General features: G+C 41.4%; 1 protein-coding gene across 6 annotated transcripts in view; it reads right to left on the reverse strand.

Annotated features, from left to right (window-relative positions):
* Positions 1 to 5,493: 5,493 nt before the first annotated feature.
* Positions 5,494 to 15,419, reverse strand: part of dock10 (dedicator of cytokinesis 10) — a 237,631-nt gene continuing 227,705 nt past the window's right edge. For 4 of the 6 annotated variants that reach the window (XM_078410845.1, XM_078410848.1, XM_078410844.1 and 1 more), the window contains 4 exons: positions 15,295 to 15,395; positions 12,144 to 12,282; positions 9,522 to 9,619; positions 5,494 to 6,046 (listed from right to left, as the gene is read on the reverse strand). In XM_078410845.1, the coding sequence (XP_078266971.1) occupies positions 6,025 to 6,046; positions 9,522 to 9,619; positions 12,144 to 12,282; positions 15,295 to 15,395 (360 nt within the window). In that variant the 3' untranslated portion in view covers positions 5,494 to 6,024. The remainder of the gene's footprint in view (positions 6,047 to 9,521; positions 9,620 to 12,143; positions 12,283 to 15,294; positions 15,396 to 15,419) is intronic. The other 2 variants (XM_078410849.1, XM_078410847.1) reach the window with 2 other exon arrangements.

Consider the following 15,419-nt stretch of genomic DNA (forward strand, 5'->3'; position numbering starts at 1 on the left):
AGCAAGAATGTACAAACTCCGTACAGACAGCAACGGTAGTCAGGTTTGAACCAGGGTCTCTGGCGCTGTAAGGCAGTAACTCTACCGCTGTGCCACTGTGCTGCCCTTGAAAGCAAATACTTATTTTTGGATACAATACAGATAATGTTCAGACAAAATACATATCCTGAAACTAAGTGTTATTCCACTTCCAGTTAATCTATCTTCATCAGAAACTATGGAGATGGATAGTGTGCATGAATGGCATTTATTTATTTGTTTTTGTTCAGTAGTTTCGCTCCTTTTAAGTTTAATTGACATTTGCTTCAAAGTTATGAATAATTTCATGCCTCACGGATGTGAAGGTTCACAACAACAAAAATGAATGCCAACAGTAATCACTTCAATGAATTAAATCTTAATGATCTTCAGTGTGAAGTTGAGTGCAGAATGTTATTTAAAAATATCAAGGAGGAAAAAGTAGATAGCTCTGCAATTGGTGTATAAATAACCCAAGAACGACACAAGGTGCTGGAGTAACTCAATGGGTCAGGCAGCTGTTGGATACAATTTTCAATATAGCATGTATTTCTCTGAAATGTGTACTTGGGAACTGTGATTGAAATTAGAGCCTAATCAACATGCACAATGTCAAAGGAATAGCTACTACTTGGCTCAGTTTTACACTGAGGCACAGTGGTAGAGTTGCTGCCTTACAGCGCCAGGGACCTGGGTTCGATCCTGACCATGGGTGCTGTCTGTACGGAGTTTGTACGTTCTCCCCATGACCTGCGTGGGTTTTCTCCAGAATCTTTGGTTTCCTCCCACACTCCAAAGACGTCCAGGTTTGTAGGTTAAATGGCTTGGTATAAATTGTCGCTAGTGTGTGCAGGAAGTGTTAATGTGTGGGGATCGCTGGTCGGTGCGGACTCGGTGGGCCGAAGGTCCTGTTTCTGTGCTGTATCTCTAAACTAAACTAAAATATTTTATCTGTGATATAAAAACAACTTCTGGGACCAAAGTGGAAGGGTGCATGCAATGCATTAGATTTACACATCATCTACCATGATAAATACTCACTCCTTTCACCAAGGCTGTTTTGCCAGCACTTCTCAACCCTGCAAACTCATTCACTGAGAAGACACCTTCATCTTCCACTGTTAGTTCCCCTCCATGCTGTACATTATTTCTGATCTGGACAAAATTTGTTCTTCTACAATTGTTACCTGGTCTATATCTGTTTATTCCCCATAGAATAGCCCTGTGTGATTGTCTGCATCAATGGTTTGCACTGGTTGAGGGCGGGGGTTCAGCAATGGATGCTATTAGTTCAAGGCAGCAGATCACCAATGGATGCCATTGGTTCAAGGCAGCAGATCACCAATGGATGCCATTGGTTCAAGGCAGCAGATCACCAATGGATGCCATTGGTTCAAGGCAGCAGATCACCAATGGATGCCATTGGTTCAGGACAGTGGTTCACAAGGACAATAAATGACATCCTTGTGGTGATGCACACATCCCCCAAATGACAAAAATAATTGATTTTTCAAAACATTTTCAGTGAAACCACCCCACCATTTCCCTGAGCACCAAATGTTCTGTGACCTTTATCATTATCAGTTTTAGTAGACGCTGTCTGACTATTTTCTTGAGTTCAGCCTCAGGAGTCCTGCCTTCAATGGATGACAAAGCAAATAGCAGCAGAATATTGATTTTTAAAACTTTGTATTAGGATTAGCAAACAGAATCACATATGATTATGATAAAACTACATTTTAATCATAGTTTTCACTTTTTTTGTAAACATGTAATTGTTTTAACAATTTTATGACTGGATTTTGCAACTGTTTTCCATGTTTCTCTCCAAATAAATTAAAAAAAAATACAACCATGTTAATTAACACATAAAGTTAATACATTTGCAGAATCTGGTATTTGATGTTTCAAAATCAAAGAGCGACATACATGCTAATCCAAATTTATTTTTGTCATCCCGATTTTGTAAGTAGATGCCTAAAACTGTTTTGTATTTTAACTGTATTTTAACCATTTTTCTACAAAGGAGGCTCAGATTTGGCTTCAAAGAATATAGAATTTGAATGAAAATGGAGGGTGCTTTCCTTATAATTTCAAAGAGGGGAACTCAGCTGTTTCTGCATTGTTTATTGTGGTTAAATCTGAAAGAATAAAGCATAACTTTATTGCAGACAAACATCTCCCACTAGTCCTTTTGACGTTGAGGTGAAGGGTTAGTTTAGTTTAGTTTATTGTCACGTGTACCACAGTACAGAGAAAAGCTTTTGTTGCGTGCTAACCAGTCAGCGGAAAGACAACACATGATTTCAATCGAGCCATTCACAGTGTACAGGTACATGACAAGCAATTATCTACAATTAGCCTGAGGTTTTCATACTTTCACTGTGCAAAGCAGAGGGGAAAGTAACATCGCCTAGCTGCAAGATCACATAACATTGACTTTTAGTTTAGTGACCGACTGAAATTGTACCATAGAGTGGTAGAGTGATACAGTGTAGAAACAGGCCCTTTGGCCCAATTTGCCCATACCGGCCAGCATGCCCCAGCTACACAAGTCCCACCTGCCTGCATTTGGCCTATATCCCTCCAAACCTGTCCCGTCTAAGTGTTTCTTAAACATTGGGATTGTTCCTGCCAATTGATTATGAAAATGGACAGAAATACCTACAAGGGATACACAGCTTGAAAATGTATTGCAAAGGGAATTACTTCCGCAATGCAGTATTTAGTACTTATTAAACCATGTGTGTTTTAAACATAAATGAATTTTTCATTCAATGTGCAAAAAAACTGTAAACCACTGGACTAAAATCAATAATTACAGAAAACTGACGAGGGATTGGCAAGTAATATTAAATGGAGCCCATTCTCGTGGAGGCAGCAGGACCAGCTGTGATAGCAGCTTGAAGCGAGTTCCAACGCTGCTGTTCAATTATTTCACACCTCAGCAGGAGTGCCATAACTATGAATGGCTATAACTGCTTCAAGCTAGCCTGCAAAGCTTAAAGGGGATGTAAGAAAATAACTGCAGACGCTGGTACAAATCGAAGGTATTTATTCACAAAATGCTGGAGTAACGCAGCAGGTCAGGCAGCATCTCAGGAGAGAAGGAATGGGTGACGTTTCGGGTCGAGACCCTTCTTCAGACTATTGGCGTCTGAAGAAAGGTCTCGACCCGAAACGTCACCCATTCTTTCTCTCCTGAGATGCTGCCTGACCTGCTGAATTACTCCAGCATTTTGTGAATAAAAAACTTAAAGGGGAAGTATCTTGTGGTCTGGATCTCGGCAGCTGATGCAATCATGTTGAAACTCCCCTATTTCTAGACCAACCCTCTTGCAATAATTGTTAATTTGTTAACATTTTTATTGTCATTCAAAACTAGACACCAGACAAGTGCATATTTGAAGGAAATTCCATTGCATCAGGCTCACAATGTAACACAGAATAATAAAATAGATAAAATAAAATAAATAAATAACTCGCACATAAAAAAAGAGAAATAACTGAGTTAATGGTGGCGGATTATTGGGAATTCAAGAGTCTGATGGCTCGGGGGAAGAAGCTATTGCAGAACCTGGCTGTTCTGCTCCGTGTGCTGCAGTATCGTTGACCAGAGGGCAGCAGGGTGAACAGTCCATGATGGAGATGGGTGGGGGTCTCTGATAATGTTGTTGGCCTTGGACAAGCAGCGTTTGTGTGCAATGTCCTGGATGGAAGGAAGTGAAGTCCCGATGATTTTCTCAGCCGTGCTCACCACTCTCTGCACGGACTTCCAGTCTGAGGCTTTGCAGTCCCCAGACCAGACAGAGATGCAGTTGGTCAGTGTGCTCTCTATGGTGCCTCTGTAGAAAGTGATGAGGGTGGGATGGGGGATGTGTGCTCTTCTCATCCAGTGCAGAAAGTGCAAACACTGCTGGGCTCTCCTGACTAGAGATACAGTGTTTAAGGACCAGATCAGACTGTCAGTGATCTGCATCCCCAGGAACTTAGTGCTACTGACTAACTCCACAACGGTGTCACTGATGTGGAGTGGTGTGTGACTGCACCGGTTTCTCCTGAAGTCAGCGATGATCTCCTTTGTTTTGTCGACATTCAGGACCAGACTGTTCGTGTTGCACCAGTCCACCAATTGTTTCACCTCCACCCTGTAAGCCAATAAAGCCCAAACGCTACTTGCCTTCCTAACCAGTTGCTGTTCCTGTCTGGTAATCTATGTGATTCTATATTTGGCTCATCTGCAATCATTCTCCACTTAGATAATAGTCAGCTTTAAAATTCCTCTTTCAAAGTGACCAAGGAAGTGATTCGTACTCATGGTTTTGACTTGTGCTGACATAACAAAAGGGCGACACAGTGGTGCAGTGGTAGAGCTGCTGCCTTACACCGCCAGAGACCCAGGTTCGATCCTGACCACGAGTGCTGTCTGTACGGACTTTGTACGTTCTCCCCGTGACCTGCGTGGGTTTTCTTGAAGATCTTCGGTTTCCACCCACACTCCAAAGACGTACAGGGTTTAGGTTAATTGGCTTAGTTATCAATATAAATTGTCCCTCGTGTGTGTAAGATGGTGTTAATGTGCGGGGATCGCTGGTCAGCGTGGACTCGATGGGCCGAAGGGCCTGTTTCCGTGCTGTATCTCTAAACTGAACCAAATTAAATGCCAGGGAACTATTACTATAAATCACTCATACTCAACATCCCTTACCCTTCGTGAGTTGCCGTTGAAGTTTATCATAGGATCCAAAACAAAACGTGCAGTGGACACTCGGATCACCATGTAGTGGTACAAAGGTCTACTACATAATCTTCTCCTCATGAATTGGGGACAACTTTGAGACTAATCACTCATCATCTCTTGCACTGTAATATACGATCCCATCACACAGCACTATTCAGGCCCATGAGATTGAACAAGTGCCTACACGTACAACTGGATTGAGACATTTCGATGCAGTAATCTGCAGAATTATAAGCAATCCTTTTTTGGCAACATGGGACCATTTTCTTAAAAGACATTTAATGCACTTTTAAAATCAAATTACCATATTACTTTTATAATGAAAACACGAGACCAGCTACTTCTTAATAAATAGATTCATTAAAAATCCTCCTGAGTGCAATTAAAGTTAATACTCTCTAATCAGCAACATTTTCATAAATTGCCCTCAGCATTTCTGTTCTTGCCAGACCGTTTAGACATGCTCTGTTCTGTAGGGCAATATTAAGTTAAATCTTTTGTATGGCCACAAGGAAGCATGACATTTTTATAAGTTCATGTCATCGGAGCAGAATTAGTCCATTTGGCCCATCGAGTCGACTCTGCCCTTCAATCATGGCTGATCTATCTTTCCCTCTAAACCCCATTCTCCTGCCTTCTCTATTGTTAAACAAATAGGCATTTGCAAAATGAGTTTCCAATGTATTTACTCAAAATTTTATATATTTTATTTAAAAACATTGTTATTTTATGGTTAACCTCATTTGATCAGTATGTCCACTTAATGTCATTGTAAAATATCTAATTTACACAGGAAGGTCAATATTTACAGTTAAAATAGCCAAGTTCATAAAATACCACTATTTCCATGTAAAACAGTACTAGCAAACAAAATGTTAGATACCCAATAGTTTACTGAAATCACTGTACATTCATACTGGATCTATTATAGATATCCAACGGCATCACAGGACAATAAAAATATGTAAATAGTGCAGATATGGCAAGGATGATACAAAGACAACCTCCAAGCTGAGTTTGTAACACTAGTCTGCAATTGCAACTTCAGGATAATAAAACATTTTTTTTTGTACATTATACATTTAATTTGTAGCTTCTAACATTTCCAGTGCTAGAAATCTGACTACAATTATGCAGTAATTTGTTGAAGAGGGACTGGTGTTAATCTCAGTTTGATGTGACTGTTACTCCTGCCAAATGGTTGGAGGTGGTGGCTCTACTGATAACTCTGAGCACGTGCTACCGTTCCATTCCTTGGTGCTTTGTCACATCCTCCCCGTATACAACCTGTCGAACAAATGAGAATTAAAGTTTCTTGCAATAATATAACGATACTTGTGGACATTTGGCAGGGAGGAGGATTTTGACATGATGGCGCCCTCCAATGAACTCATTCAAGTTAATGATGCAGATGAAGCAAAGTCCTACTTTGTTCAATTCCACCTCCTGTTCAGTCAACAAGAATTACCCCAGCAGCATCTGCGGAGACCAGTCTGAAAAAGGGTCCTGTCCCAAAATGTCATCTGTCCAGTTCTCTCCGCAGATTCTGCCTGACCCACCGAGTTCTTCAAGGAGTTCATTTTCACTCAAGATTCCCGCATCTGCAGTTTCTGTGTCAACAAATTACTCCAACAAGGGTGACCCTGAATCTCCAAGAGTTGCCACTTTGAAACACCATCTATATTAGCTCGTCTGCTTGTGTTTGTCCCATAATCCTCTAAACCTATCCTTTCCATATGCCTGTTCAAATGTCCCCTAAATATTATGATAGTACCTGCCTCAAGTACCTCCTCTGGCAGCTCATTCCATATATCCACCACCCTTTGTTTAAAATAGTTATCCCTCAGGTTCCGATTAAATTTCCCCCCCCCTCACTTTAAACCTACAGTATGTCCTCTGGTTCTTGATTCCCCTACGCTGGGCAAAAACCTCTGTGCATTTCCCAAATCTATACCTCTCATGATTTTGTACACCTCTATATGATCACCCCTTGTCCTCCTGCCCTCTTAGGAATAATGTTCTCGCCTGCTCAGGCTCTCCCTAAAGCTCAGGCCCCCCGAGTCCTCGATCCATCCTCATGAATCTTCTCTGCACACTTTCCAGCTTGACAACATCTTTGCCATAACATGGTGACCAAAACTGAATACAATACTCTAAATGTGGCCTCACCTATGGCCTATACAATTGTAACATAACTTCACAACTTTTACACTGAGCACTCTGAGCGATGAAGGCCAATGTGCCGAAAGCCTTTATGACCACCCTATCTATCTGTGATGTCAGGGCTGTTTTTACAGCATTATGGGCCCCCGGGCAAAGCAGTGTACTGGGGCCCCTACCGTTACTCTCCCCCACCCCCCTTTCCCTACCAGCCCCCCCCTGTCGTGCCGGCGAAAAGCACTTACCGAAAAGCACTTAGCGATGGACTTAGGGTGCTACATTGTTGCGAAAAGCAATTACAGATCGCTGTGAGAAGCACTTAGTGACCGAAAATGTTGCGGAAAAAAGCACTTATTGAACCTACATTTTCAAAGTAGTATTTATTTATTGCAAGTCACTTAACATACACAGATCAGCATGGGGCCCCTATGCTCGTGGGCCCCCGGGCAAGTGCCCATCAGGCCCATGCGTTAAGACGGCCCTGTGTGATGTCACTTTCCAGGAACTATGTAACTGCACTCCTAGATCCGTCTGCAATGCAACACTGCTTTGCTCTACAATATATCGTGTGGATAATATACAATCAAATGTCTCTATAGTTCACTTCATAATATGTGCGGGTTTCCTGTAACAAATAGCTGAAGCAATTTTTTTTAAATCGCTTGTGAAATTAATTTAAATAATCTATGATGTGTCTTTAATTAAAGGTATTTTCTTGATGTTTTGTGCAAAGAAAGCTTTAACCTGTGGTGCAACGTTAATCTCCAAGGGTAACAGCCTTCATCTTGCATGGGAATCAGACAAATAAGCTATGAAGAGATTCTTGACATGAAAATTATTCTGTGGTTGCCTGATGTTTAATCTCTCCAAATTTTACATCCAGTCATCTGTCATTTGCTTGCAAAGGCAAAAGTACATTATCACATCCTTGGTGGCACTTGTAGAGAAAGTGGTTTGGAAACTAATAAATATTTCTGCAGAGATTACAAGCTAAAAACTTGTAGGTAGGTAGGAAGGAACTGCAGATGCTGGTTTAAACCGTAGACATAAAAAACTGGAGTAACTCAGAGAGTCAGTCTGAAGAAGGGTCTTGTCCCGAAACGTCATCCATTCCTTTACTCCAGAGATGCTGTCTGACCCGCTGAGTTACTCCAGCTTTTTATGTCTATCTTCAACATATAAGCGAGAATGTATTTCATGATGCAATCAAGTTGATGCACAGTAGTTAGTTTTTTTATAAAACTGTACATTTGATCACGAATTTAGTAGAAATAATTCTCAGTATAATTGCTTCTTGGATTATTATGCCAACAAGTAATAATATTCACAGCCAATGAATGGGAAAATGTAGCAACGACAAAGCCAGTTTACTGTCATTCAAAGTCAGGTTACATGGTTGTAACTTTACTAGATTAACTATTTATGTGTGTTGCTGTTGGATATAAAGAATGCATAAACATAAAAAGAGAAATATAAAAACCTCAGAGTAACTCAGCGGGACAGGGAGCATCTCTGTAGAGAAGGAATGGGTGATGTTTTAGGGTCGAAACGTCACCCATTCTTTCTCTCCAGAGATGCTGCCTGCCCTGCTGAATTACTCTACCATTTTGTGTTTATCTTCTATGATGAAGGAACCATCATCTTCAGTTCCTTCCTACACGTATAAATTGTATCATTGCAAGGAATTGTGAAAATGTGATAAATGTTACCAAATTACATTGAGGATATAATTCTAATTACTACTGCTCATCCACAGCATTAATAATTGTGCTAAATTTGGCTCAATGTATTATTCCCATAGAAGTCTATAATTATCTCTTTTCCTACGTGACTTAATTGTCATGTTTAATGGGTTCCTGTCTGTCAGTGCAATTGTACTTCGGTCATTAGACTTTAGCAGATTTAACTATTTTGTTCTTAAACACCCCAGAGGACAACAGTTAACCAATTGCTGGGAGTAGCTCCTGCAAAATTACTTTTAATTATAAATTATGATACTTTAATTTCAGATGTCAAAAATAATGGGCCCTTTTGAAAAGAAGATTTGCACAAACACCTCATACTAAGTAACATAGTAATCTTGTCATTTTCTAACAAGAGTATTCACATGTAATATAATGATGCAGTATGTTCTGATAGCACAGCATAACATTGATATAACCATACACCTAAAATGACAGCAGCTACTTCATCATAGACATAGGCATGTAAATGTTCTCATAATTAAATGAACATGCACATACTGTATATAGAGGCAAGTAATATTTCCTTATTCCAATTTAATTGAGTGCTTTCAGTGGTAATATGCTAAATCTTTACGCATACAGCCCTTCAAGTTGTTTTGTTGACTGCTGAATTTTCAAAATGCATAAAACTATGTCTGATAATTGTGATAAATATTACTTTTAAAGAAACATTATTTTCCAATGTTATAACTTGAACTGAACTGTTCTTAGGAAACAAACTGTCAAAAGACCCACTGCACTTCTCCGATGTAACAGGTCTTGGCTAATCAACTTACGATAAATGAATGAATTAACAAGTATAAATGAAAACAGAAGTTGAAGTACAAATCCATGAGTCAAAGATCATGGGAATTTACCCAGAACGAGGTGCAGACACACCAGTGCTAGGAGCAGCAGTGAAGGAGATAATAGACTGAGAAGAGTAGAAACTTGAGATAGTGAAAGCAGAGTTCAGCTGCCAAAGGGAAAATAAAAATACATGGTGTGAGTGCACTCTGTAGATGCTCAAATATTATATTAAAGCCGTCAAATAGTTTAATGTTTATATCATTTAAAAAAAATGTAACACTGCTTCTTGCAATGTCTGTAACATCAGTTCATAAGTCCATAAGTGATAGGAGCAGAATTAGGCCATTCAGCCCATCAAGTCTGCTCCGCCATTCAATCATGGCTGATCTACCGTTCCCTCTTAATCCCATTCTCCCGCCTTCTCCCCATCACTCCTGACACCCGGGTTAATCAAGAATCTCTCTATCTCTGCCTCAAAAATATCCATTGACTTGGCCTCCACAGCTATGCGGCAATGAATTCCACAGATTCACCACCCTGCCAAGTAAATGTGAGAAATGCAAGTTACGCAACTGCCAATTTCTCCCTCATCTCAGAATATTCATTTGTGCCTTCAGAGGATTTCAGTGTTAAAAGCATTTATCTACCTACTTTCTCCTAATCTATTTTCTGAGCCATGCTTTCTGCAAGTAGGATAGACATTTGTACGGAATTTGTGACCGTATATGTTTTCCCCAAGCGTTCCAGTTTCCTCCCACACTCCAAAGACATACAGGTTTGTTGATTAATTGGCTTCAGTAAAGTTTATATATTGTCCCTCGTGTGTAGGAGAGTGCTACTGTATGGGGTTTACTGTGTCGATGCAGACTCGGTGGGCCGAAAGTCCTGTTTCCGCTTTGTATCATAAAACTAAACATTTCACTTCCTAGGTTCAGAATGTAAACAGAAGTAATTGATGCCTTTGCTAGAACTCAGATCTGCCAAATCACAAAATAAGATGCATTGTGTTCAGTATCCCTGGTGATATTTCTTCTTCCTATTCCTTGCATTGACACAATGCAAGAGAACAATGAATGCCTCACGGATGAAGCAAATGGCATGTTCACCTTTGCCAGAGTTTTGAACTCTTCTAAAACATATACTTTAACTTGGCAAAAGAGAAGGAAAGCATTTAATGTCTGTTTCATAAAGAATTAATTTTGTTTTTAATTTTAAAATTAGAAACATTTTTAGATTTATCACCAGTGCAGTCATAACTAAACAACTTAACCTTATTACATTTTAATACAAGTAATCATAGATGAATTAATAAAGCAAATTATTGAAATAAAAATAGACTGAGAGCCGTGAATACCAGTCTGAACATAAAAACAGACGCACAGTATTTCGATTTCACGGACTCTCCTTATATTTAACTATTTTAAATAGGTAACATTGAAATTGATGGAAGAGATTAATGACTGCAAAATATAATGCTTGCCTCCTCACTAAATGTCTCAAACGTTAAATAAATAATCAAAAAAGTCATAGGAGAAAGCAGAAGTATGCAGTGGATTAGTTTGGGGATTTGAACCAAAAAGCATTTGTGTATTTTAGGTTTGATTCCCATTCACTTAAGGTTGATGGGTGGAAGATCTGCTGGTGGTAAGCTGCTGTTGTTTTTCATATCTAACCCATCCAGTTTGCACTTAATGGGTTTAGCTGGAATGCCAAATAATGAAATGTGGAATGGAAGTGATCAATTACTGATGATTTCCCACCGTGGGTATTTTTTTAGGGAGACTGAATCAGACCAAGAGTTCTCATGGAAAATAATTGGCATTGAATTCGACCTGAGGGTCAAATGATGCCTAACCAAAGCCATTTCCCATTCTTGTTGTTGCCCACAAGCTCAGGAATTGTTAGTTGCTGTAATGGAAGAGAGCTGGAGGTTTGAGAAGCATTTTTATGAGGGCAGCTTGGAGGTTATGAGCCACAAAGACCTCCATCTTTGACTGTGTCTGTCGAAGATTCTGGAGAAAAAACACTTTAATTTAGAGATACAGCGTGGAAACAGGCCTTTCGACCCCCCCATTGAGTCCGCGCCGACCAGCGATCACCCCGTAGACTAGCACTATCCTACACACTAGGGGCAATTTACAACCTTTACTGAAGCCAATTAACCTACACACCTGTACGTCTTTGGAGTGTGGGACGGAACCGGACCAATCGGGGGAAACCCTCGCAGTCACGGGGAGAACGTTAAAACTCCGTACAAACAGCACCCGTAGTCAGGATCACCCCCTGGGTCTCTGGCGCTATAACGCAGCAACTCGACCCCTGTGCCACTGTGCTGCCCCAGCCACATGCTGCTTTTATGTCTGTTTTTTTACTCCTGACATCAACCTGCCGTGACCGTTTATATTTATTCATACTTCCTGATTTCCTATCTCCAGTGGTGGCCATTTGCTGTAATAATAATTTATTAATCTTAAACAATATTTTCAAATCAGTGCGAGAACGCCGAACATCATCCCTGTAACCAGCATCCGGACATTTAGTTCAGATCATCTGGACAGTTCATTGAATCATTGAATTGAACCTTTGAATCCCGAACATCCTCCCTGGAACCACCATCCCAGATATTGTCTAGGTAACAGAGTGAACACTGCAACCTGCAAGATGGCATGATTTGCAATAGTCGTACTAACCTGCTCATTCATGACAGTCGATAACTCACTGAGTAGGTCTCTGTAGTGAGATTTCATCTCCTCCTGGTATTCTAGTTGGTCTTCTTTAATCAGCCGTTCATTAACCTCCAGGGCATGCCCACAAGCAGCAGCAAATTGCCTGCATTGATCAGATCAAACATAAAATGATTGAGCAAATTACTTTTTTAATAACTTGCAGAACATCTTCAATGGTCCAACAGCATTGCAAACAAATAACTAAATTATTTTAGTGACAGGGTAACCATGAGGGTAAGGGAACACAGCTTCACCAGGAAGTTAATGAAATCCTTTAAAACTTTATGAACAATATGAACTTTATGAACTACCCACCCCTCCTTGCTGCCCAACATCAGTCTGGCCACTTCTCCATCACTAACAATAGCAATTGAGGAGGTGGAAAAGCTATTCAGGAGACAGAAAAGCCAGAAATCTCCAGGACCGGACAATGTTTCCCCCTCTCCCCTCAAGCTCTGTGCAGAACAACTGGCACCGATCTACACAGACATTTTCAATCGGTCCCTGCAAACCTGCACTGTCCCTGCCTGCTTCAAAGTCTCCACTATTGTTCCCGTACCCAAAAAGACAAGGATCACTGGTCTTAATGACTACAGGCCTGTCGCACTGACCTCTGTAGTCATGCAGACCCTTGAAAGACGTGCTGGCCCAGCTGAAAAACATCACAAACCCCCTGCAGTTTGCATACCGGGCCACTAGATCGGTGGATGATGCAGTCAACCGAGGCCTGCACTTCATCCTCCAGCACCTGGACCTATGCAAGGATTTTGTTTGTGGACTTTAGCTCTGCATTTAACACCATTGTGCCAGAGCTACTACACTCCAAACTCTCCCAGTTGACTTTGCCTGAACCCCTCTGTCAGTGGATCATCAACTTCCTGACAGACAGGATGCAGCATGTGAGGCTGGGAAAGCACATCTCGTACCCAGAGACCCTCAGCATAGGAGCACCACAAGGCTGCGTACTCTCCCCTCTCCTTTACTCTCTCTACACCAACGACTGCACCTCCACAGACTCCCCTGTCAAGCTTCTCAAGTCTGTGGATGACACAGCCCTGATTGGACTGATCCAGGATGGGGAAGAATCTGCCTACAGAGGGGAAGTGACACAGCTGGCGTCCTAGTGCCATCGCAACAACCTGGAACTCAATGCTCTTAAGACAGTGGAACTAATTGTAGACTTTCGAAGAGCTCCCCCTCCCCTCCTCCCACTCACCATCAACAACACCACAGTCCCATCTGTGGAATCATTTAAGTTCCTTGGAACCATCATCTCCAGGGACTTTAAATGGGAGGCCACCATCGATTCCACAGTCAAAAAGACCCAACAGATGAGAAAAAATAATCTGCCACAGGCAATGATGGTCCAGGTTTATACTGCCACCATCGAGTCTGTCCTCACCTTCTCCATCATGGTCTGGTTTGGCTCAGCCACCAAGCATGACATCCGGAAGCTGCAGCACATCGTTCGATCAGTCGAGAAGGTTGTTGTCTGCAACCTTCCCCCCATCCACAAACTGTACACCGCAAGAGCCAGGAAGAGAGCGGGTAAGATCATCCCTGACCCCTCTCACCCTGGCCACAAAATCTTTGAAGTACTTCCCTCTGGAAGGCAACTCCGGACTGTCAAAGCAGCCACAGCCAGACATAAAAACAACTTTTTCGCACGAGCAGTAGCTCCACTCAACAGCCAAAACTCTGTGGCCTCCCTTTGCTCTGGCATTTTATTTCATTCTTCACATAATTAAATTATAATGTTTTATTTTTAATTGTCTACTGTATATGTTTAAGTTTATTGGCCAAGTATGCATATACAAGGAATGTGCCTTGGTGCTCCGCTCACAAATGACAACACAAACATACAGTTAACAATTAACAATAAAGCATAAACACATCAAAACAATAAGAAAACACCATAATAGTCTAAACATGTGGGTGAATATATCGTGTTGTTGTGAGCAAAGCACCAAGGCAAACTCCTTGTATGTATAAATATTTGGCTAATAAAATGTATTCAATTCAATTCAATTCAATAAAATATTTGCTAGTTTTACCCAGAGAAGGAAAATGGTGTAGGAAAAAACTGCAGATACTGGTTAAAATCGAAGGTAGACACACAATGCTGGAGTAACTCAGCAGGTTGTGCAGCATCTCGGGAGAGAAGGAATGGGTGACGTTTGGGGTCGAGACCTTTCTTCAGACTGATGTAAGGGGTAGGTTATGGGGGGACTGTCGTATGTTGAAAGACTGGAGCGACTAGACTTGTATACACGGGAATTTAGAAGGATGAGAGGGGATCTTATCGAAACATATAAGATTATTAAGGAGTTGGACACATTAGAGGCAGGAAACATGTTCCCAATGTTGGGGGAGTCCAGAACCAGGGGCCACAGTTTAAGAATAAGGGGTAGGCCATTTAGAACGGAGATGAGGAAAACTTTTTCAGTCAGAGAGTTGTAAATCTGTGGAATTCTCTGCCTCAGAAGGCAGTGGAGGCCAATTCTCCGAATGCATTCAAGAGAGAGCTAGATAGAGCTCTTAAGGACAGTGGAGTCAGGGGGTATGGGGAGAAGGCAGGAACGGGATACTGATTGAGAATGATCAGCCATGATCACATTGAATGGCGGAGCTGGCTCGAAGGGCCGAATGGCCTACTCCTGCACCTATTGTCTATTGTCAATTGGGACGGGGCGGGACAAAGATAGGATGTAGTCGGAGACAGGATGATCAGTGGGAGAACTGGGAAGGGGGAGGGGATAGAGAGGGAAAGCAGGGACTACCTGAAGTTAGAAAAGTCAATGGGGTGTAAACTACCCAAGCGAAATGTGAGGTGCTGTTCCTCCAATTTGCGCTGGGCCTCACTTTGACAATGGAGGAAGCCCAGGACAGAAAGGTCAGATTGGGAATGGGAGGGGGAGTTGAAGTGCTGAGCCACTGGGAGATCATGTTGGTTAAGATGGACTGAGCGGAGGTGTTCAGCGAAACGATCGCCGAGCCTGCGCTTGTTCTCGCCGATGTAGAGAAGTTAGTTACTTGTTGAAGAGGTGACATTTATGTAGATTATGCAGTGTAAACAACTTTGGAGATGAAACCAAAGGAAGCAACAAATGCTCACCTGAATATATCTTTCAGAAGCTTTACTTGGTTGTCCGGACATTTTTTTGCATTTGTATCCTCGAGAAAAGCCCAAGCATAAGCCATAGGCCCCGCATTTACCTGTGCAAACAAAGAAATGGCTTA

Source organism: Rhinoraja longicauda, chromosome 13, assembly GCF_053455715.1.
Source record: "Rhinoraja longicauda isolate Sanriku21f chromosome 13, sRhiLon1.1, whole genome shotgun sequence".
Taxonomy (NCBI): domain Eukaryota; kingdom Metazoa; phylum Chordata; class Chondrichthyes; order Rajiformes; family Arhynchobatidae; genus Rhinoraja; species Rhinoraja longicauda.